This window comes from Tamandua tetradactyla, chromosome 2 (genome assembly GCF_023851605.1).
Source record: "Tamandua tetradactyla isolate mTamTet1 chromosome 2, mTamTet1.pri, whole genome shotgun sequence".
Lineage (NCBI taxonomy): Eukaryota > Metazoa > Chordata > Mammalia > Pilosa > Myrmecophagidae > Tamandua > Tamandua tetradactyla.
In genome coordinates, this window is record NC_135328.1 from 116,503,652 (window position 1) to 116,526,586 (window position 22,935).

At 38.4% G+C, this 22,935-nt stretch overlaps 1 protein-coding gene across 10 annotated transcripts in view; it reads left to right on the plus strand.

Moving 5' to 3' along the window:
* The first annotated feature begins 101 nt into the window (after positions 1–101).
* GKAP1 (G kinase anchoring protein 1) overlaps positions 102–22,935 on the plus strand; it is a 151,629-nt gene continuing 128,795 nt past the window's right edge. For 2 of the 10 annotated variants that reach the window (XM_077148590.1, XM_077148583.1), the window contains exons 1-3: positions 103–226; positions 673–800; positions 22,170–22,353. In XM_077148590.1, the coding sequence (XP_077004705.1) occupies positions 22,263–22,353 (91 nt within the window). In that variant the 5' untranslated portion in view covers positions 103–226; positions 673–800; positions 22,170–22,262. Of the gene's footprint in view, positions 227–303; positions 397–672; positions 801–2,122; positions 2,258–3,746; positions 3,896–10,347; positions 11,187–22,169; positions 22,354–22,935 lie in introns of those variants that run through there. The other 8 variants (XM_077148581.1, XM_077148591.1, XM_077148582.1 and 5 more) reach the window with 8 other exon arrangements.

Genomic DNA, 22,935 nt, shown 5'->3' on the forward strand with positions numbered 1-22,935 from the left:
CCGCCCGGCCGGCCCGGTGCCGGGGCACTCGTTGGTACCCAGCCCCCGGCCCGCGGCGCTCACGCGCGACCCCCGCCTTGCGCGAGCCCCCCCTGCCCCTCCCGACACTTGATCCGACCGCGTCCCAACGCCCAGTGCGGCCGCCTGGGGAGTCGCGGGAGTGGCGGCGGCGGCGGCGGCGGGGGCGGAGGGAGAGGAGGGCCGAGCCGGCGGCCGGCGAGGCCCGGTGAGTACCGAGGGCGGGCGCGTCTCGCGGTGCCCCCGAGGCGGCGGTAGCGGCTCGGCCGCACTCCCCTCCGCGCCCCGGCCTCGGCGGTTAGGGACGCGCCCCAGGGCGACGGGCCCCGCCGGCCGGAGCTGCTGCACAGGGGGCGCAGGAGGCCCACTCCCAGGAAGGCCCGCGGCCCGGACAGGCGGCGGAGGGCTCGGGGCGGGGGCAGGGACCTAAGCCCAACCGCAGGCCTCGGCGCCCGGGCGGTGGCCGCGGCTGGGTCGGCCCTGCGGGGGCGGGGGCCGGGGGTGACAGGTGCCGCCGTCCCCGCCCAGCCGCGCATCCGTGCCCGCGGCTTGGCCCCGCTGGGGCCGCTGCCTCCCGCGCTCCCTCGCGGAGAGCCGGGCACTTGGGAATTTCTGGAGCGACAGCTTTGACGCGTTGTTTTTTCTCCCTTTCAGGTCTTGAAACCGCTTCTCTGCCCGAGTTAGGTCTTGCCCAGCCGGATTTCTTTATGTACTTTGTGCAGTAAGTTTTGGAGCCTCGTTTATCAGCCTATGGGTGAAATTTTCCTTCATGCATGAGTGAGGTATAGTGAATTACTTTTTGAACTTAGCGCCTCCCATCCCACCTTCCCGCATCAATTGAAAAGTAAAGGAACAGGATTTTGAGGGGTTTTGGGGGTTGATTTTGTTGTTAGTGTTTGGAAGAAACTGCTCGTTTTTGTCAAATCTCTTACATTTAGTGTGGTTAGTAAACATCAAACTGTAATGAGAAAAATGGCTTGTTAAAGAATTGTCTGATAGCCTTCTCTCACCAGCCCGTTATATATTTTTCAGACTTACCCTGACTCGTTTTTACAATTATGTGCTACCCATTTTCATAAAGGCGTTAATGAAAATTGTCTTTCTTATACTGAATGAGCGAGAATTTCTTTCACGTCATTCAGCATCATGTTTCTTTCCGTAGTAAATATGCCTGTGATTGTAACCTTAATTATCAATTAGACAATTTTGAATTGTAGCTATAAGAACTTTGAGAAACTTTGACACTTTAAATTATTAAAAATCTTTTTTCTGTAGAAATTGAAATTTTTTTTCCTCAACTGGTTTATAACACTATAGTTGGTACTAGACAGCCCTAATTAATGGAAGGAATTCGTCTCAGTTCCAACTAGGTGCGACAGATTTGTAACTTACCAGTCTATTGGCTTCAGCTCCCTGGAGAAAGAACCTATAAGTAGACCAAAAGGACACTGAGAAGTGAAAATAGGTGCACTTTATTCATGGAAGAATCCCTTAGCTCTTCTCTCAGTATTTGCCTGTACTTTTGGTTAGATTCCTTAGCGAGGAATTGGGGGCTAATTGGCGAGGGGTGGGGGGTGTACTTAACTGTGAGGGGAAAAATGGAATTTAGGGCATACATATTTAGTTTACATGGTTTATTTGCAATTAGTGTGTAGTGGAGAAAGTTTTGCTGTCCTCTTGGCACTTGCTGGTTGTGAATCTTAATTTTTAAGAAGTCAAAGTGAAAGATCGTTTTATTTGAGTACAGAGCATAAAATTCAAAGTTTTTTATTTCACCAGGTATAAACTCACTGATACTTGGTGCCATTTCATTTTATGCTCAATTTACATTTTTTAAAAATCTAAATTACGTTTTTAATGAGACCACACTAATTTGTATTTATGTTGTATATTTTTATTTTATTTTAATCAAAGCTAATTCGTTAACTGTGTTAGCAGAAAGTGACCATCATGCATTCTATGAAAATGATATAATTGGTTGGTCTACATTAACTCATTCTATATATATATACATATATATATAAGTTTTGAAGCGCCCTAATCGTGGTCTCCTTCTCTTAGCTACGGCTTTGGCTACCATCTTTCCAGACCTTAATGAGGTCATAGGAGAGAGAAGTGAGATCATAATAGCATTGATCCTCAGAAACTTGACAGAGCCCTAATATTGGCCATTTAGAAATCCTACTGCTCCCAGTTTAGGCTATTCATTTATTAGAAACATTTTACTTACACACCTGATGTATCCTTTTTTTTTTTGTTTTAATATTATGGTAACATCACAACTTAAAATTTGCCATTTTAACCATACTAATTATTAGTAATCAATACTATAAGACCAAATATACTTCCTCAACAAAACTAGTTATGGTGATGATCAGTTAGTATAACAGCACTTGTCATAATGAAACAATTTTGAGTGAATAATCATTGTTAATCTGTATTTGCATTATTTGAGTTGTAGATTATCAATATTGTACTTTACATTTTCTTTTGTTGTCCATTATACTTCTAGGCCATATATTCCAAAGCTAAGATAGCTGTGTATTTGGGGAATGTAAACAACATTGAAAACACTAAGTTCAGTAAATTTATCTTCCATATGCCATGTCCTTTGGTATTTGTTAGGGACAGAAGTCCTCACCCTTCAAGATCTTGAAATCAAGATTGTAGCAGGATAGTCACAGCAATAAACATCTTAATGGAGTCCTTTCAATTATGAAAGTAAATATAAATATTGCAAAGGAGGAATTGTTAACTTGAGGGGCAGGTCAGAGAAAGCTTCATAGAGATGCTAGCACCTGAGCAGATTTTGAGGCATGATAAGAAGTTTTAAGTGAAAGAGATGGAGGACATTTTAGGCAAAGGGAACAGTATAGATAAGGGAATGAACAGGTAAAATCAACTGCATATACAGAAATTTCTGAGTATTTTGATATTGCTGAAGAAAGAGTTGCTACAGAAAGTTTTAGCGTACTATAATATTTTATAAGTCAAATAATTGGCTCTTTGACTATGGAGTATGTAGACAATGGACAGTTTTCTTTAATTTTGATATTGATATGTTTAACTGTAGAGGAATTTAATAGTTTTTATAATGATAGTCATTAAGAAATTATAGATTACATGTATATGATAAACTGCTGGTATATTTGTATTTGTGGACTTATCTGTGTTTCTTGTGCATTTTGAAGTGAGACATTTCATGTTTTAGATTATCTTGTTAATTTTCTTTTGTATTTTTTTCTATTTAGTTTGCTTTTAAGCTATTTTTAAAAGGAGACTAAAAAGGAAGAGGGAGGGTGGACAATGGTGGTGCAGCGGCAGAGTTCTCACCTGCTGTCATGGAGATCCGGATTTGGTTCTCAGTGCCTGCCCAAAATTAAAGAAAAAGAAAAAAAAGGAAAGAACTATAAAATTGTTAGAGTTTTGTTTACGTAGATTAAAAACCTGATTTCTTTAGTATTTTAGTATTATGTGAATATCTGTTTAATATACAGCACTAGCCACATTTTTACAGACTGACATTGTCATGGTCAGGTTCATGTGTCAACTTGGCCAAGTGGTAGTACCAGTTTGTTTGGTTGGGCAAGTGCTGGCCTGTCGTTTGCTATGAGGACATTTCATAGAATTAAGTCATGATCACTTTGTCTACATCCACAGCTGATTCCATTTGTAATCAGCCAAAAGGAGTGTCTTCTTTAATGAATGATGCTTAATCTAATCACTAGAGGCCTTTTAAGGAGGATTCAGAAGAGACAGGCTCTTTTCCTGCTTTGGCCAGCAAGCCTCTCCTGTGAAGTTCATCCAGACCCTCCATTGGAATCGTCAGCTTCACAACCTGCTCTACGAATTTTGGACCCTATGTTCCCACGGTTATGTGAGATGCTTTTATAAATTTTATATTTACAAATAATTCCTATTGATTCTGTTTCTCTAGAGAACCCTAACTAATACAACTTGGTAACAGGAGTGGTTCTTAAGAAACAGAATCTTAAAAGTGGGTTTTTATGAATGGTTTTCTACTCGGACTGAACTCAAAGGCACTAAAGACTCTGATACCCATAATCAGAATGACATTGCCAATCCATGGAATTGGCAAAAGAGATAGTCAAAATATCACCATCTGGTTCTTCTAATGCTTCACTTGACAAAGCCAGGCTCTGGGGGATAATGTTTTAACACCTTTACGGAGTTTTGTGGAAATAGGAAGTATAGAGATGTTGGCTGGTTGTTGTTAGATACACTGTATACATTAATGAGTGAAAGGGATGAGCTTAAGTCTTCAAAGGAGAAGCTTAAGTGCCGTCTGACAGATGTAGATATTTCTGTGAGTGTCCTGAAGAAAAATCTTATTGCCTGTATCTGTACACTTGAGAGCTCTGAAAATCAGACTCAGAATATTGTTGTTAGAGTAGCAACTTTACAACATAAATTGAAATCTCAATCTTGGATGGTGTCTGCCGTTAAAGTGAGGGCACTGATTGGAAAGGAGTGAGACCCTGAAAAGTTGGATGATGACATATGGATGGATAATTATGTCGGTAGCGAGGTTGAAACCCTAGGTCATGCTGAGTCTTCTCTAGATAACGCTATAATAGTGTGCCCTGAGCACTTAGCTGCCCCACCTCCAGCCTGCCTTGAAAAGTTGGCCACCCAAACTCCACCTGAAGGGATTAACTCTAGAGTGATTAATCCTGTCTCACCAGATGATACTACAAATGAATGCCCTGAAGCAAATGGCTTGAAGAGACTTTTAATTCTTTTCATGACCCACCCTCACCACCCCTCATTTCTTCCAGATCTATAACTAGACTAAAGTCCCAACAGGCCCCTAAAGGTGAGGTACGAAGTATCACACGTGAGAAGGTACATTATACTGCAAAAGAACTGTGTGAGTTTTCCAATTTATATAGACAAATCAGGGGGATATGTGTGGCAATGAATTTTAAGGATGTGAGATAATTGTGGGAGGAATATAAGGCTGGATCAGGCTGAATTTATTGATATGGGCCCACCAAGCAGAGATTCTGCATTCAATGTTACAGCTCGAGGGATTAGAAAAGACAATAACAGTTTGTTTGTATTGTTGGTTGAAATGTGGATCAACAGATGGCCGACATTACCTGAGGTTGAAATGCCAGAACTACCCTGGTATAATGTAGATGAGGGGATCCAGAGGCTTAGAGAGATTGGAATGTTAGAGTGGATTTATCATGCAAAGCCTGCTCTTATACCCCAGGAATGCCCGTAGGATGCACCTTTTACCAGAACAGTGAGAAATAAATTTGTGAGACTAGCGCCATGATCCCTGAAGAGCTCTGTAGTTGCACTTCTCTGTAGATCAGATATTACTGTGGGAATTGCTGTCACTGAGCTGGAATCCTTAGACACAATGGGAATGATGGGGTCCGAGTTGGCAGAAATCAGGTGGCAACACTTAATCGCCAAAGACAGGGTAGATGTGGCTATTGTAATAGACAGCAAACTCAAAGCAGGAGTCAGAATAATCTGACTCACAGAGATTTGTGGCATCGGCTAGTAAATCATGGGGTACCTAGAAATACAGTAGATGGGCAGTCTACTAAATTCTTGCTTGAATTGTATAAACAAAAGAGTTCTAGGTCAAGTGAACAGAAGTCTAACTTGAATTACAAAAAGACAGTCAGGGCCCCTTAATTAATTTCCAGACCTGAGACAGTTTACAGACCCAGGCCTCTTGAATAAATGGGAGGCCAGGTCCCTTTGGGGGAGAACCCTATTCCACTGCTACAGATCTATACTGTTAATCTTCCTCCAAACCTTCCCCAAGGAGACCGATGGCCTTTTACCAGGGTAGCTCTGCATTGGGGAAAATGAAATGATCAGATATTTCAGGGATTATTAGACACTGGTTCAGAAGTGACATTAATTCCAGGGGACCCAAAACGTCACTCTGGTCCACCAGTCAGAGTGGGGGCTTATGGAGGTCAGGTGGGCAATGGAGTTTTAACTCAGATCAGTCTCACAATGGGTCCGGTGGGGCTCCAGACCCATTCTGTAGTTACTTCCCGCGTTCCAGAATGCATAATTGAAATAGACATATTGAGCAACTGGCAGAATCCCCACACTCGTTCTTTAACTCATGCAGTGAGGGCTATTATGGTGGGAAAAGCCAAGTGGAAGCCATTAGAACTGCCCCTACCTAGCAAAATAGTAAATCAGAAGCAATACCAGATTCCTGGAGGGATTGCAGAGATTACTGCCACTCTTAAGGACCCGAAGGATGCAGGAGTGGTGATTCCCACCACATCTCCATTCAGCTCTCCTATTTGGCCTGTGCAGAAAACAGATGGGTGTTAGAGGATGGCAGTAGATTGTTGTAAGCTTAATCAGGTGGTAGCTCCAATTGAAGCTGTTGTTCCAGATGTGGTATCATCGCTTAAGGAAATCAGTAAATCCCCTGGTACCTGGTATGCAGCTATTGATCTGGCAAATGCTTTTTTCTCAATAGCTGTTAGTAAGGACCACCAGAAACAGTTTCCTTTCATCTGGCAAGGTCAGCATTATACTTTCACTGTCCTACCTGAGGGGTATATCAACTCTCCAGCCCTATATCATAATCTTGTCTGCAGGGACCTTGATTGTTTCTGCCTCCCACAAGACATCACACTGGTCCATTATATTGATGATGCCATGTTGATTAGACCTAGTGAGCAAGAAGTAGCAACTGCTTTAGACTTACTGGTAAGGCATTTGCGTGTCAGAGGATGGGAGACAAATCCAACAAAAATACAGGGGCCTTCCACCTCAGTGAAATTTCTAGGTGTCCAGCGGTGTGGGGCATGTTGAGCTATCTCTTCTAAGGTGAAGGATAAGTTGATGCATCTGGCGCCTCCTACAGCCAAAAAAGATGCACAACACCTAGTTGGTCTTTGGATTTTGATGATAACATATTCTTCATTTGGGTGTGCTATACTCCGGCCCACTTATCGAGTGACCAGAAGAGCTGCTAATATTAAGTGGGGACCTGAACTAAAAGAGGCTCTGTGACAGGTCCAGGCTGCTGTACAAGCTGCTCTGTCACTTGGACCATATGATCAACAGATCTAATGGTGCTGGAAGTGTCAATTGCAAATTGAGATGCTGTTTGGAGTCTTTGGTAGGCCAATATAGGAAAATCACAACACAGACCCTTAAGATTTTGGAGCAAAGCCTTACCGTCTGCTGTAGATAACATCTCTCCTTTTGAGAAACAGCTTTTGACCTGCTACTAGGCCTTAGTGGAGACCGAACACTTAATCTTAGGCCACCAAGTTACCATGAGACCTGAGTTGCCTATCATGAGCTGGGTGTTGTCTGACCCACCAAGCCATAAAGTTGGGAGTGCGCAGCAGCACTCCATCATAAAATGAAAATGGTATATATGAGATAGGGCCAGAGGAGGTCCTGAAGGCACAAGTAAGTTACATGAGGAAGTGGCCCAAATGCCCATGGTCTCCGCTCCTGCCACATTACTTTCTCTTTCCCAGACCAGAGCTATGGCCTCTTGGGGAGTTCCTTACAGTGAATTGACTGAGGAAGAGAAAACTTGGGCCTGGTTTACAAATGGTTCAGTACGGTATGCAGGTACCACCCAAAAGTGGACAGCTGCAGCACTACAACCCTTTCTGGGGTGTCCTTGAAGGAGAGTGGTGAGGGGAAATCCTCCTAGTGGGCAGCACTTCAAGCAGAGCACCTGGTTGTTCATTTTGCTTGGAAGGGGAACTGGCCAGAGGTGCGTTTGTATACTGACTCATGGGTGTTGCTAATGGTTTGGCTGGATGGTCAGGGACTTGGAAAGAACATAATTGGAAAATGGATGACAAAGAGGTCTGGTGAAGAGGTATGTGGATAGACCTTCTGAGTGGGCTAAAAACATGAAGATATTTGTGTCCCATGTGAATGTGCACCAGAGGGTGACTTTAGGAGAGGAAGATTTTTTTTTTTCAATTTTTTTATTACTTTAAAAAAAATTACAGAGAGAAACACAAACATTACCAATATGTGATCATTCCATTCTACATATATAATCAGTAATTCACAATATCATCACATAGCTGCAGATTCATCATTCTGATCATTTCTTAGAACATTTAGCAGAGGAAGGTTTTAATAATCTAGTGGATAAGATGACCCACCAGTCAGCCTCTTTCCTCAGCAACTCCTGTCATTGCCCAATGGGCTCATGAAAAAAGTGGTCATGGTGGTAGGGGTGGAGGTTATGCCTGGGCTCAGCAACACGGACTTCCACTCACCAAGGCCGACCTGGCTACAGCCACTGCTAAGTGCCCAGTCTGCCAGCAGCAAAGACCTACACTCAGTCCCTGATATGGCACCATTCCCTGAGGTGACCAGCCGGCTACATGGTGGCAGGTTGATTACATTGGACTGCTCCCTTCATGGAAGGGGCAACGATTTGTTCTAACTGTAATAGACACATACTCCAGATATGGGTTTGCTTTCCCTGCATGCAAAGCTTCTGCCAAAACTACTATCCGTGACTTATAGAATGCCTTTATCTGTTGTCATGATATTCCATGCAGCATTGCTTTTGATTAGGGAACACATTTCACAGCAAATGAAGTGTGGGAATGGATGCATGTTCCTGGAATTCTCTCGTCTTACCATCTTCCCCATCATCCAGAAGTAGCTGGATTGATAGAACGGTGGAATGGCCTTTTGAAAACTCAATTATGGTGCCAACTAGGTGGCAATACCTTGAAGGGCTGGGGTAACGTTCTCCAGGAAGCTCTGTATGCTCTGAATCAATGCCCACTGTATGGTGCTGTTTTTTATAGCCAGGATCCATGGGTCCAGGAGCCAAGGGATGGAAATGGGAGCGGCACCACTTACTATAACCCCTAGTGATTCACTAGGAAAATTTTTGCTTCCTATCCCTGTGACTCTGAGGTCTGCTGGTCTACAGGTTTTAGTTCCAAAAGGGGGAGTGCTTCCACCAGGAGAAACTACAATGATTCCATTGAACTGGAATCTAAGACTGCCACCTGGTTACTTTGGGCTACTCATGTCCCTGGATCAACAAGCTAAGAATGGAATTACATTACTGCTGGGGGAGATTGACCCTGACCATTGGGGGAAATAGGACTGCAACTACACAATGGAGGTAAAGAAGAGTTTTCCTGGAATATAGGGAGGGGATCCCCCTAGGGTGTCTTTTAATACTACTATGCCCTGTGATTAAAATCAGTGGAAAACTGCAACAACCCAATCCTGATGGGACTACCAGTGGCTCTGAAACTTCAGGAATAAAGGTTTGGGTCACCCGCCAGGCAAAGAACCATGGGCAGCTGAAGTGCTTGCTGAGGGTGAAGGGAACATGGAATGGGTAGTGGAAGAAGGTAGTGATAAATATGAACTACGACCACATGATCAGTTACAAAAATGAGGACTGTAATGCTGTTTTGTTCATGTAATACTATTTAAGTTGTAAGATAGCAAGTTTAAGAATGAATGTTACCCAAGGGCTTGTCCCCTATTCTGGAGAAATTTCATGTATTTCTGGTTATATGCAGGACAGTTGAGTATTGTTAGGAGAGAAAAAAAATGTCTTATTGTTTTCTATTTAGAAATTACGTATGATTTAAGGTGATGAGTATAGCTGCCAAGTTGACAAGGGGTGGACTGTCATGGTCAGGTTCATGTGTCAACTTGGCCAAGTGGTAGTACCTGTTTGTCTTTTTGGGCAAGTGCTCGCCTGTCTTTTGCTATGAGGATATTTCATAGAATTAAGTCAGCTCCACAGCCTGCCCTGCAGATTTTGGACTCTGCATTCCCACGATTACGTGAGACACTTTATAAATTTTATATTTACGAATATTTTCTGTTGATTCTGTTTCTTTAGAGAACTGTAAATAATACAGACATGTTCGGAGCCTCCTTTACACTTCTTTTACTTTCTGTGCCTTAATTAAGTCCACATTTCATGTAACACCATGTATGTTTGAAATACAAAGGAAGGGAAGATAAAGCAGTGGGAGGGAGAACAGCCCTATTGAAACTGTTAATCCTAATATTCCCTATTATGACTGTAAATGGAGATGCAGAAATATAGAACAAGGGATTAAAAGGGTACTAACTTTGGCCATGCCCTGAAGTTGTAGCTTTAAAAAGTCTGATGTCTTCATGATCTGGTTGCTTGTCGCTTTTTCTCTTCCAAATTAAAAAGAAAAAAAGTTAATGAATGGTCTCCTGTTTTGGATGACATGATTCCTTTTTTAATTCTGGAAACTTTGTTAATGAAACTAATGTTCCCATAATCAGTTTTCTTTTTTTTTTTTTTCGCGTGGGCAGGCACCAGGAATCACACTGGAGTCTCTGGCATGGCAGGCAAGAATTCTGCTTGCTGATCCACCGTGGCCCACCCCATAATCAGTTTTTGAAGGTTGCTCTTTGTCATTTGACTTCTGCATTACTAACATAAAGGACCAAAGGCATGTCATTATCAATTCTGATCTGTAATTGCCCCTCTAAGCTTTGACACAAGGCAGCAAAATCAATATTGTGTTAATTACATTATGCTTAACTTTCAGTTTGGGTACAGATGAACATTTTTCCTTTTCAAGATGAATTTTTGTATTTTAGAAGTAATATGGTCATTGCAGGACATTTGGGAAAATAGTAGAAATTATAAAAATGCAAATGTGCCACTTTGAATCTGTTGTGTACCCCAGAAAAGCCAAGTTCTTTACTCCTCATTCCACATTGTTGAGTGGGATCTTTTTTATTATTTCCGTGGAGTTGTGACCCACCTGATTGTGGGTGGTAACTTTTGATTAGATGGTTTCCATGGAGATGTGTCTCTGCCTGTTCAAGGTGGGGTTGCTTACTGGAACCCTTTAAGAGGGAACCATTTTGGAAAAAGCTCTAGAGCTAACAGAACCAACAGAGCCTACACAGCCAGAGACCTTTGGAGATGCAGAAGAAAAGCCCCTAGGGAAGCCTTATGAAATGAGGAGAGAAAGCTAACAGACGTAGCCAAGTGCCTTCCCAGCTGAAACCCCAAACTTCATCGGCCCTTTCTTTGGAGTCAGCGTGTCTTTCTCTGGATGCCTTAATTCGGAAATTTTCACGGCCTTAGGACTACAGACTTGGAACTTAATAAATTCCCTTTTAAAAAACCATTCGTTATGGTACGTATAGTTTTTTTTTCTCTATTATCATTTTATTTCTTTTTCTGTTGTCTTTTTATTTCTTTTTCTAAATCGATGCAAATGTACTAAGAAATGATGAATATGCAACTATATGATGATATTAAGAATTACTGATTGTATATGTAGAATGGAATGATATTTAAATGTTTGTTAATTTTTTTTAATAAAAAAAGTTAAAAAAACATACGTAAAAAAAGAAAAAAGAAAAAAAAATCATTTATGGGTGCATGGGTGATTCAGTGGTAGAATGCTCACCTTCTATGCGGGAGACTTGGGTTCCATTCCTGGACCATGCACCGCCCCCCCCCCCCCCCCCCAAAAAGCTGTTTGTTTCTGATATATTACATTCTGACAGCTTACAAACTAAAACAGTAAATAAGCATCATGAGTGATCCCATGCGTTTCTTTCTTTATGGGCTACATACAAATAATACAGATATTTACACATTGGACATTATTTTTATATCGTTTTATGCCCTTTTATTTAAAATTTGCATTTCCCTCCTCCACTTGTAAAGTAACTAGTTAGTGTACCTTTTGACATGGTATGCAGATTTTACTCACAAAAAGAGACTACTTAAGGTAGTTTTGCTACCTTATGGTAGTTTCTTTGCTGTTTATCACTTTCTTTAAAAGATGTACATGCAACAAAGATGATTGAGCCTCCATCTCCTCACCCCTTCAACTGCATACTATTTTTGCCTTGATATTTATTGTTAGTAAAATACCACAAGTTGCTGCCAATATCCTATTCTCTTTATTTTCCCCTACCTTTTACCAAACAGGATTATAATAAGTGCACAACTCTCCCTTTCCTTTCTTCATAAGTTAAATGTTTCAACACATGGACTGCTGAGGTGATATAGCACAGGTAGTCATCTTCCCAGAAAATAAGTGTTGTTTTTTTTAAGTGTTTATCATTGGTTCTTTTCTTAGTTACATGTATTTGTTCTAAGGCATTCTTTTTTTTTCTTTTCTTTTCACTCATTCAGTAGACATTTACTGATAGTCTACCGTGTGCCCATTGTATAACAGTAAGATATAATGCTTATTGCCTTAAGGTTCTCAACAGGCAATGGATTTAGGTGATTCTTGGGTTTCAGGTCAATTGCTGTTTTCGTTCTGTAATATGTTACGCATACTCTTTAGGTCTTTGACTCTTACAGCGGCTGACTACTTAGCCACTATTTCTCAATGTCTAAAGACTTTTTTCCTTTTATTTCAGTAGTTAAAGTCTTAGCTTCTAGAAGAACCAGATGTTGAATTAAGTTTCTTTTGCTGTGTTAAAACAGTTTTTGCCATGGAGTCAAATATGGTTAGAGTCAGTATGTGTTTTTGTTTGTTTTTATTGTCAAAACATAACAAAATCTGCCATTTTAAGTGTACGATTCAGTGGCATTAATTACTTTTACAAGTACATACCACCATCTCACCATACCTTACAAAAACTTTTTCATCATCCATAACAGAAACTTCATACTCATTAAGGAATTACTCCCCATTCCTTCTACCCCCAACTGCTAGTACTTTCTTTATGAATTTGCTTATTTTAGATATTTCATATAAGTAGAATCAAATATTATTCGTCCTTTTGTGTCTGACTTTTTTCACTTGTCATAATGTTTTCAAGGTTCATCTGTGTTGTATCAGAGTTTCATTCTTTTTTATGGTTGAATAATAATTCTGGTACGTGATTATACTATATTTTATTTATCCATTTATCTGTCGATGGGTACTTAGATTGTTTATACCCTTTGGCTATTGTGAATTATGCTGCTGTGAACATTGGTGTATAATTATCTGATTAAGCCCCTGCTTTCAGTTCTTTGGGCAATAGGCCTAAGAGTGGAATTCCCCGGTCTTACGGTAATTCTATGATTAACTTTTTGAAGAACTACCAAACTTTTCTGTAGCAGGTACTCCATTTTAAATTCCCACCAGAAATGTATGAGAGTTCCATTTTTCTAATCCTTACCAACACTTACTTTCTGATTTTTAGATAATAGGCATCCTAGTGGGTGTAAACTAGTGTGTCACTGTGGATTTGATTTGCATTTTTCTTATGACTAATGGTGTTGAGCATCTTTTTATGTGCTTATTGGCCAATTGTATATCTTTTTTGTAGAAATGTCTGCTCCATTATTTTGCCTGTTTTTAAATTGGATTGTTAGTCTTTTCTCTGTTGAGTTGTAGTACTTTTTTTTTTTTACTCTGAATATTTTCTTCCATTGTGTATGTTGTCTTTTTACTCCTTTTAATGTCCTTTGCACGAAAGTTTTTAAGTTGATGAAGTTCCTTTAATCTGTTTATTTTGTTGCTCATGCTTTTGGTGTCATATATAAGAATGCATTACCAAATAACAAAGTCTCAGAGATTTTCCCTTATACTTCCTTCTAAGAATTTTATGGTTTTAGTTCCTATATTTAGGGTCATTGATCCTTTTGAGTTAATTTTTATATATGATATGAGGTGGGGTCTACTTTCATTCTTTTGCATGTGGCTATACACTTCTGTGCTGGTTTGAAAGGATGTATGTCCCCTAGAAAAGTCATGTTTTAATCCTAATCTCGTTTTGCAAAGGTAACCATTTCTTCTAATCCTTATTCAGTATTGTATATTTGAAACTGTAATTAGATCATCTCCCTGGAGATGTGATTTAATAAAGAGTGGTTGTTAAGCTGAATTAGGTAGAGGTGTGTTTCCTCCCATTTGGGTGGGTCTTGATTAGTTTCTGGAGTCCTATAAAAGAGGAAACAATTTTGGAGAAAGAAGGAGATTCAGAGAGAGCAGAGAATACTGCAGCACCACGAAGCAGAGAGTCCACAGCCAGCAACCTTTGGAGATGAAGAAGGAAAACGCCTCCTGGGGAGCTTCATGAAATAGGAAGCCAGGATAAGAAGCTAGCAGATGACACCATGCTTGCCATTTGCCCTTCCAGATGAAAGAGGAACCCTGACCATGTTCACCGTGTGCCTTTCCAGATGAGAGAGAAACTCTGTGTTCGCCATGTGCCTTCTCACTTGAGAAAGAACCCTGTACTCCATTAGCCTTCTTGAACCAAGTTATCTTTCCCTGGATGCCTTAGATTGGACATTTCTATAGACTTGCTTTAATTGGGACATTTTCTCGGCTTTAGAACTATAAACTACCAACTTATTAAATTCCCCTTTTTAAAAGCCATTCTGTTTCTGGTATATTGCGTTCTGGCACCTAGCAGATTAGAACAACTTCCCAGTACCATTTGTGATAGAGACTTTTTTTTTCCCCATTAGGTGGACTTGGGACCCTTGTTAAAAACCGGTCTCATGAATCTTTGGACCCTTTATTCTGATTCACTGATCTGTTTATCCTTATGCCATTGCCACACTGTTTTGATAACTGCAAATTTGTAGTAAGTTTGGAAGTTGCGCAGTGTGAATCCTCCAACTTTGTCCTTATTCAGGATGGTTTTAAGTATTCTGGGACCCTTGCAATTACATATGAATTGAGGATTGACTTTTTGATTTCTGCCAAAAAGACTGCTGGGATTTTTATTGGGATTGTGCTGAGCCTGTAGATCACCTTAGATAGTATTGTCTGTTTAACAATATTAAGTCTTACAATCCATGAACACAGGATATCTTTCCATATATTTAGATCTTCTTTAATTCCTTTCAGCAGTGTTTTATAATTTTCAGTATAAAAGTCTTTCACATTCATATAGAAGTACAACTGTCTCTCTTTGTTGATCTTATACCCTGTGACTTTGCTGACTTTATTAGCTCTGGTAGCTCTTTTGTGGATTCTTTGGAATTTTCTGTGTATAGGATAATGTCATTTGGGAATAGAGATAGTTTTATTTCTTTCATTCTGATTTGAATGCCTTTTATTTATTTTTTTCTTGACTAACTGCTCTGTCTGGAACTTCTAATACAATGTTGAATAACAGTGGTAACAGTGGGCATACTTGTCTTGTTCCTGACTTTCAGTCTTTCATTATAGCGTATGATTTTAGTTGTGGGACTTTCATATATGCCCTCTGTCATGTTGAGGAAGTTCCCTTCCTTTCCTTGTTTTCTGATGTTTCTACAAGAAAGCTTTCTGGATTTTGTCAGATACCTTTTCTGCATTGAGATGATCATGTGTATTTTTATGGCCTTCATTCTGTTAATGTGATATATATTACATTAATTGATTTTCTGATGTTGAGCCATCCTTGCATACCTGGGATAAATCCCACTTGGTGATAGTATATAATCCTTTTAATGTGTTGTTGGATTCAGTTAGCTAGTATTTGGTTGAGACTTTTTACATCTGTGTTCATAAGGATATTGGTCTGTAGTTTTCTCTTTTTTGTGATGTCCTTATCTGGCTTTGGTGCCAGGGTAGATTGACTGGGAAGGATTCCCTCCTCTCAATTTTTTAAGAACAGTTTGAGAAGAATTGGTGTTCATTTTTTGAATGTTTGGTAAAATTCACTGATGAAGACATCTGGTTATGAATTTTCTTTGTTGGGAGGCTTTGGTGTTCAACCTTTTTTTTTATTAGTGCAGTTGTAAGTTTATAGAAAAATTGTGTAAAATGCAGAGTTCCTATATGATTTCTCCAAGCTCCCAGTCCCATTGGAATGTTTTTGATCTCTGATTGACTCTCTTTACTAATGTTTGGTCTGTTGAGATGTTTTCTTACTGAGTCAATAGAGGTAATTTCTGTGTTTCTGGGAATTTGTGCAATTTTTTTAGGTTTTCTAATTTGTTGGCGTACAGTTCTTAGTATGCTCTTATAATCCTTTTTAATTCTATAAGGTTGGTAGTAACAGCCCCTGTTTCATTTCTGATTTTAGTTATTTGCGTTTTTCTTTTTTTTCCTTTTTCAGCCTAGCTAAAGGTTTGTCAATTTTATCTTTTCAAAAAACCAACTTTGGTTTTGTTGATCTTGTTGTTTTTCTATTCTCTATTTCATTTATCTCTGCTCTTGTCTCTCCCTACTTCTTCCTTGTGCTCACTTTGGGTGTAGTTTGTTCTTTTCCTAGTTCCTTCAGGTGTGAATTTAGGTTACTGCTTTGGGATCTTTCTTCTCTTTTGATGTAGATGTTTACAGTTATAGATTTCACTCTGAGCACAGCGTTTGCTGCGTCCCATAAATTTTGATATGTTTTGTTTTCATTTTCATTCAGCTACTGGTATTTTCTAATTTCTCTTTTGATTTCTTCTTAGATCCATTGTTATTTAAGAGTATGTTTTGTTTAGTTTCCACATTGTTGTGAATTTTCCAGTTTTCTTTCTGGTATTGATTACTACCTTCATTTCATTGCATCATAGAAAATATGTGGTGTGCTTTCAGTACTTTTGAATTATTAAACTTGTTTTATTACCTAGGTATGGTTTGTCCTGGAGAATGATTCATGTGCATTTGAGAAGAATGTGTATTCTGTTGTTGTTGGGTAAAGAGTTCTACATATGTCTGTTTGATGTTTTTGGTTTATACCTTTTTACCAAAACCTCTGTATCTTTATTGATCCTCTATCTAGATGTTCTATCCATTATTGAAAGTGGTGTATTGAAGTTTCCTACTATTAATGTAGAATCAATTTCTCCCTTCAGTTTTGAGATATTTTCTTTATGTTGTGGCACTGGTGTTAGGTGAATATATGTTAATTGTCATATCTTGTTGATGAGTTGGTGCTTTTATCAATATATATGTCCTTCATTTTCCCTTGTAACAGTTTTTTACTTAAAGTATGTTTATTTACTATTAATATAGAGTCACCCCAGCCTGCTTTGGCTACTACTGATATGGAATATTTTCCCCATCTTTTCGCTTTCACTCCGTGTCTTTGAATTTAAGATGAGTCTTTTTTAGACAGTGTGTAGTTGCATCCTGCTTTTTTACCCATTCAGCCTTTTATTTGGAGATTTTAATCCATTTACACTTAAAGTGATTACTGATAATACAGGACTTCTGCCATTTTGCTATTTGTTTTTTTGTAAGTCATACCTTTTTGCCCCTCATTTTCTCCATAGCTGCCTACTTTTATGTTTAATTGATATTCTATAGTGAACCATTTATATCCCTTCTTATTTTCTTTTGTGTGTATTTTGAAGTTTTTTTTATGGTTACCAAGGGTCTTAAATTTAACATCCTATAAAAATTATGAAGATTTGATACAATTTAGTGGTAAAGTTTGGAAATATGGGCTTTCAAAAAATACTAAAACGTTCATTTGATAAATTGGATAGATGGAAATACTAGTAGTCAATGAGAGGAAAGAGTGGAGGATATGGTATGTATGAGTTGTTTTATTTTTCCTTTTTATTTATTTTTCTGGAGTGATGCAAATGTTCTAAAAACCTATCACGGTGATAAATACACAACTGTGTGATGATATTGTGAACCACTGATTATACACCATGTATGGAATATTTGTATGTTAAAAATTATCTAAAAATATTTTTTAAAAAAGATTGTATTTAGTATTTACAATCTAAAAAAACTTTTTTTAATTTTTGGCTTCCTAGATCTATAACAATGTCGTTTGAATTGACACCAACCTAATTTCAATAGCATACACCAATTATGGTTCTATACCTCTTTGTTCCCGATCCCTTTGGGAATGTAAACATTACATCTTTACACATTGTATACCTCAAAACATACACTTATAATTACTTTTTTTGCATTTATATTTTGTTGTGTAAGAAATAAAAAGTGAGTTATAAACCACTGGTATTTAAATTTACCATGTAGTTACCTTTATTAGAGGTCTTTTTTTTTTTTAAACATGACTGAAATTTAATGTCATTTCCTTTCAACCTGGAAGATTCCCTCTAGCATTTCTTTTAAGGAAGGTCTAGTGTGAATGAAATTCCTCAGCTTTATCTGGGAATGTCTTCATCTCTTCTGATTTAAGAAGACAATCTTGTTGGATATAGAGTTCTTGGTTGACAGTTTTTTTTCTTTTAGCACTTTAAATATGCCATCCTACTGCCTCCTGGCCCCCATGATTTCTAATAAGAAATCTGCTGTTAATCTTAATGAGGATTGTGTGTACATGCGAGTTGCTTCTCTCATGTTGCTCTCAAGATTCTCTCATTGTCTTTGGCATTTGACGGTTTAGTCCAAACGTATCTTGGTGTGGATCTCATGTTTATATTTACTGGAGTTCATTGACCTGATAAGATGTTTATATTTATGTCTTTTTTCAAGTTTGGGAAATTTTTAGTCATTAATTTTCCAAATGTTCTTTTTATCTCCTCCCCTCTCTCTCTTTTCTGGGTATATTGGTATGCTTCATGGTGTGTCACAGTGTCTTAAGTTCTGTTCACTTTTCGCCTCCTCAGATTGGATAATTTAAATTTTTGTATCATCAAGGCTGCTGATTCTTCTGCCAACTTCAGTCTGCTGTTGAATCTCCTTATGGAATTTTTAATTTTCGGTTATGGTGGACTTCAGCTCCAATAATTGTTTGTTCCATTTTATAATTTCTATCACTTTATTGAAATTCCCATTTTGTTCTTATATTGTTTTTCTGAAATCCTTTAGTTCTTTGTTTTCCTTTAGTTCTTTCAACGTATTTAAGATAGTTGTGTAAGTATTGTCTAGTAAGTCCAATGTCTATGTTCCTCATTGATGATTTCTGTCATTTTATTTTGTTCCTCTGAATGGATCATTTGCTATTACTCTTTATGCCTTGTGATTTTTTGTTGAAATCTGAACATTTGTATATTTTAATGTTAGCTCTTGAAATAAGATTCTCCCCTTTCCCCAGGGCTTGTTGTTTTTCTTCTTATTGTTGAAAGCTGTAGTTGTCTATTTGTTTAGTGATTATTCCTAACAGTTTCGGCAAAGACTGTATTCCTTGATGTATGAAGTCATTGAAGTTTCCTTTAGCTTGTATTCAGCTAGTGTTATGACAGATTTCTTTGAATACCAGGAGCTAACAACAACAAAAAGCCCAAAGCTCTTATAGTTTTTGCAGATTGGCTCTGTGTTGAGGCTTTCCTTTAGTGCTCAGTCAGATCTGCAGTGAGCCTAACAAACAACTCAAGGTGAAACTCTTGGGCCCTTTCTCGTGTTTTTGAACATTTACCTCATCCTGGTTTTTTGCATATGACCTTATAAATTTCCCTGTATACATGAACACTCCAAATGTCCCACTTTCCCTGATGCATTGCCTCCCAGGCCTCAGGTGCACTATTGTATATCTCAATCATTATCTTTTGCCTCAGACAGCTGTGGTTTAATTTTTTTTTTTAATGATGTTTTAGTGGCCAACCAGCTTCTGCTTCTTTCAGAGTGAGAATGGAACTGATGAGGCAGAAAACAGTGTCTTGGATCAGTTCTTCAGTCTGCCATCAAATTGGTTGGAACAAATGTGTATTCAGTGTGTGAATAAGGGGTGCTCTACTCCTTCTGGAACCTGGGATCAGGGTCATGTACAGGTAGCACAAGCTACCGCTGTGCAAAGCCAGGGAGGAGGAGTGGGGAAAGTGCTAGTGAAGGTGTCTCAAGACTCTCCTACCATTTTAAAATTGTATTTTTGTTGATTCACATTTGCCTAGTTGTTGTAAACTTTTGACTGTTTTCCAGGGTTCTGACAAAATTGATTTTGCTAGTTTTTGCTTGTTTGTCAATATTTCTGTAGGAGGATGGGATTTGGAGAGCTTTTTACTCCACCATCTTGTTAACATTACTTGGTAGTCAAATTTTTAAGTAGCATCTGCCAGTTATCCTATGCCTCATGGGATCTCAGGACATATTCAGTGGAATAATAATAGTAAGAACCCCAATAGATGTTCATGTTTGAGTGCTTATGCAGTACTGGCTACTGTTGAAGCACTTTACATATACTAATTTACTTAATCTTCAAAAAGCTCATATAAGCATTCATATCCTTCTTTCACAGAAGGAAAGCAAAAGATTAAGTAGGTTACTCAGAGGTTCACAGTAAATAGCTAATTGGGTTTGATCAGGCTTCTGTCTCCAGGTTGACACTTGTACTAGTCTTTTCTACCACTTGACTTCTGCATTCCAAGTAAAGGACAAGAAGTATCTCATTGTCCCAAACCTGGGAAGGGATCTATAAGTGTCTGTATAGAACTGAGTGAAAAAAAATGTGGCACATCTTCTTTATAGTCTACGATTAATATAAATAAATACAGAATATTAGGAAAGATACTAAATGTTGAATTTGTATAAAACTTAAAAATCTTTTCAGGGCTTCTAATAAGAAAATTGTGTTTGTTTCCATGAACAGTATGCTGGTTTGAAAGGATGTGTGGACCCTAGAAAAGCCATGTTTTAATCAAAATCTCATTTCATAAAATGGCAGAATAATCCTTATTCAATACTGTATGTTTGAATCTGTAGTTAGATCATCTCCCTGGAGATGTCACCCAATCAAGAGTGGTTGTTAAACTGGATTAGGGGAGATGTGTCTCCACCCATTGGGTGGGTCTTGAATGGTTTACTGGAGTCTATAAAAGAGGAAACATTTTGGAGAATGAGAGAGATTCGGAGAGAGCAGAGAATGCTGCAGCACCATGAAGTAGAGAGTCCACGAGCCAGCGACCTTTGGAGATGAAGAAGGAAAATGCCTCCTGGGGAGCTTCATGATACAGGAAGCCAGGAGAAGAAGCTAGCAGATGACGCCGTGTTCACCATGTGCCCTTCCAGATGAGAAAGGAACCCTGACTGTGTTCACCATATGCCTTTCCAGATGAGAGAGAAACTCTATGTTCACCATGTGCCTTCTCACTTGAGAGAGAAACCCTGAACTTCATCGGCCTTCTTGAACCAAGGTATCTTTCCCTGGATGCCTTAGATTGGATATTTCTATAGACTAGTTTTAATTGGGACATGTTCTTGGCCTTGGAACTGTAAACTAGCATCTGATTAAATTTCCCTTTTTAAAAGCCATTCTGTTTCTGGTATATTGCATTCCGGCAGCTAGCAAACTAGAACAAACATTAATTTTTAAATATCAGGTTTATTAATGACATAAGAATTTGCAATTTCTTATTTAGACTTTTACATGATGATTTCTTCAAATTGAGTCCCCATTAGAATTTTGTTTATATGAGAAGGTAATAAAAATTTTAAACCATTTTTTCTTGTAAGCTCTTTTCATTGAAAATATAATATTGAAATTTCTTGTGATAAAGTGAAATGATTTAAAATCCAATTGGAATTTTCTCATTTCAAGTGTTTTGAAATAATGATGAAGCTCTAATTTGCACAAATCATTTATTCATTGTTTGAGTAATCACTCCATAACAAGATTTTATGCCTCTAAGCAGATGTCACTGGCAAATGGGGAGAAATATTTGATATATGTGAATATAGAGCTTTAAGGTCATGGATACCTTGCTTATGAGAAGCCTCCATGCTTTCTCACTTTTGACCTTATACTCTATGTACTTCTTGTACTATATGTCTTTCTCTTTGAGCACCTGGAACTCAAATTCTTCCTTCAGTTCCATGGGCCTGTCTATCATGATAGATATTGTGCATTCTGCAGCTGACTGATGAAGTGTATTTCTAAGGAGTAGTGCACTTCCTTTGTCACAGATGACACATAACTGCACTGCAGCATGTGCAGGAGCTACCATCTGAGGAGCACAAGATGAGGCTGCTTGCATCTGTAGGTGACTAGCCCCGAGGCTGATTTAATCTGGAAATACACTGGTAAGGAAGCTCTGCCCTGTGCCACAGAAAGAAAAATTTCTACGAGCTTTGGAGAGATGTTTTGGAACAGACATTTATGAACATTTAACTCATGTGGAACAATTCATATATGATATTCATGGTTTTGGTATCAGTTCTGGAATGGGAGATAAATTTATTTAAGATATTAATGATAAAGCTACGTTATACTGCAGTAACAAACTGAAAATATCATCAGCTTAAAGCAGCAAATTTGATTTCTTGCTCAAGATACATATGCCATCACAAGTTGGTAAGGGGGCTTTGTTATGGTTTCAGGTTCTATCAGACCTCAGACCTTGCTGCTGGAGACTCTATCTTAACATATACTTCAAAATCACAGAAACAGGGAAAACCATGTGCTGACTCTTAATGCTTTTAGAAGCACTAGCCAAATTATGTCACATGTTCATGCCTGCATTCAACATAAGAGCGATACATAATTCTCCTTTGGAGAGAGGCAGTGAGTAAATATGAATAATAATACAGTTATTACATACAATTTTTAGTCCCAACAGTTAGAATTAAATATAGTGATGATTGTTGACAAACTGTGTAGGATTATTGTATATAACGGTGTTGAAAGCAGTTAAAACTTTATGTAGGATTTTAGCATGACATGTTGAAATATAATTAATGTTTTCTGAAGTACTTTTGAGTGTGTAATTTCTTTTTCATTTTGTAATATTTTCTCTCATAATAACAACTTATGAAGTCTTAATTCTCATGTGTATAGGAAAGATTTAAACCTAAAATCATATCATAATTTATCAGTGATGTCATTTTTATGAATAATGTATTTTGTCTGGATTTGTATATTTCTGATAACAAAAATAATGGGTTTTAACATGGTATTATAATAAAAATACTTTGGCTTAGCATTGGTGTATATGTCTGTCCTTGGGCCAGTACTGCAGTGTTTTGATAACTCGCTTTGTAACAGTTTGAAATTGGTAAATTAAGTCTGAGTCCTCCAACTTTATTCTTCTTTTTCAAGACAGTTTTGGCTATTTGGAGTCCATTGCTTTAAACATAAAAAAATTTG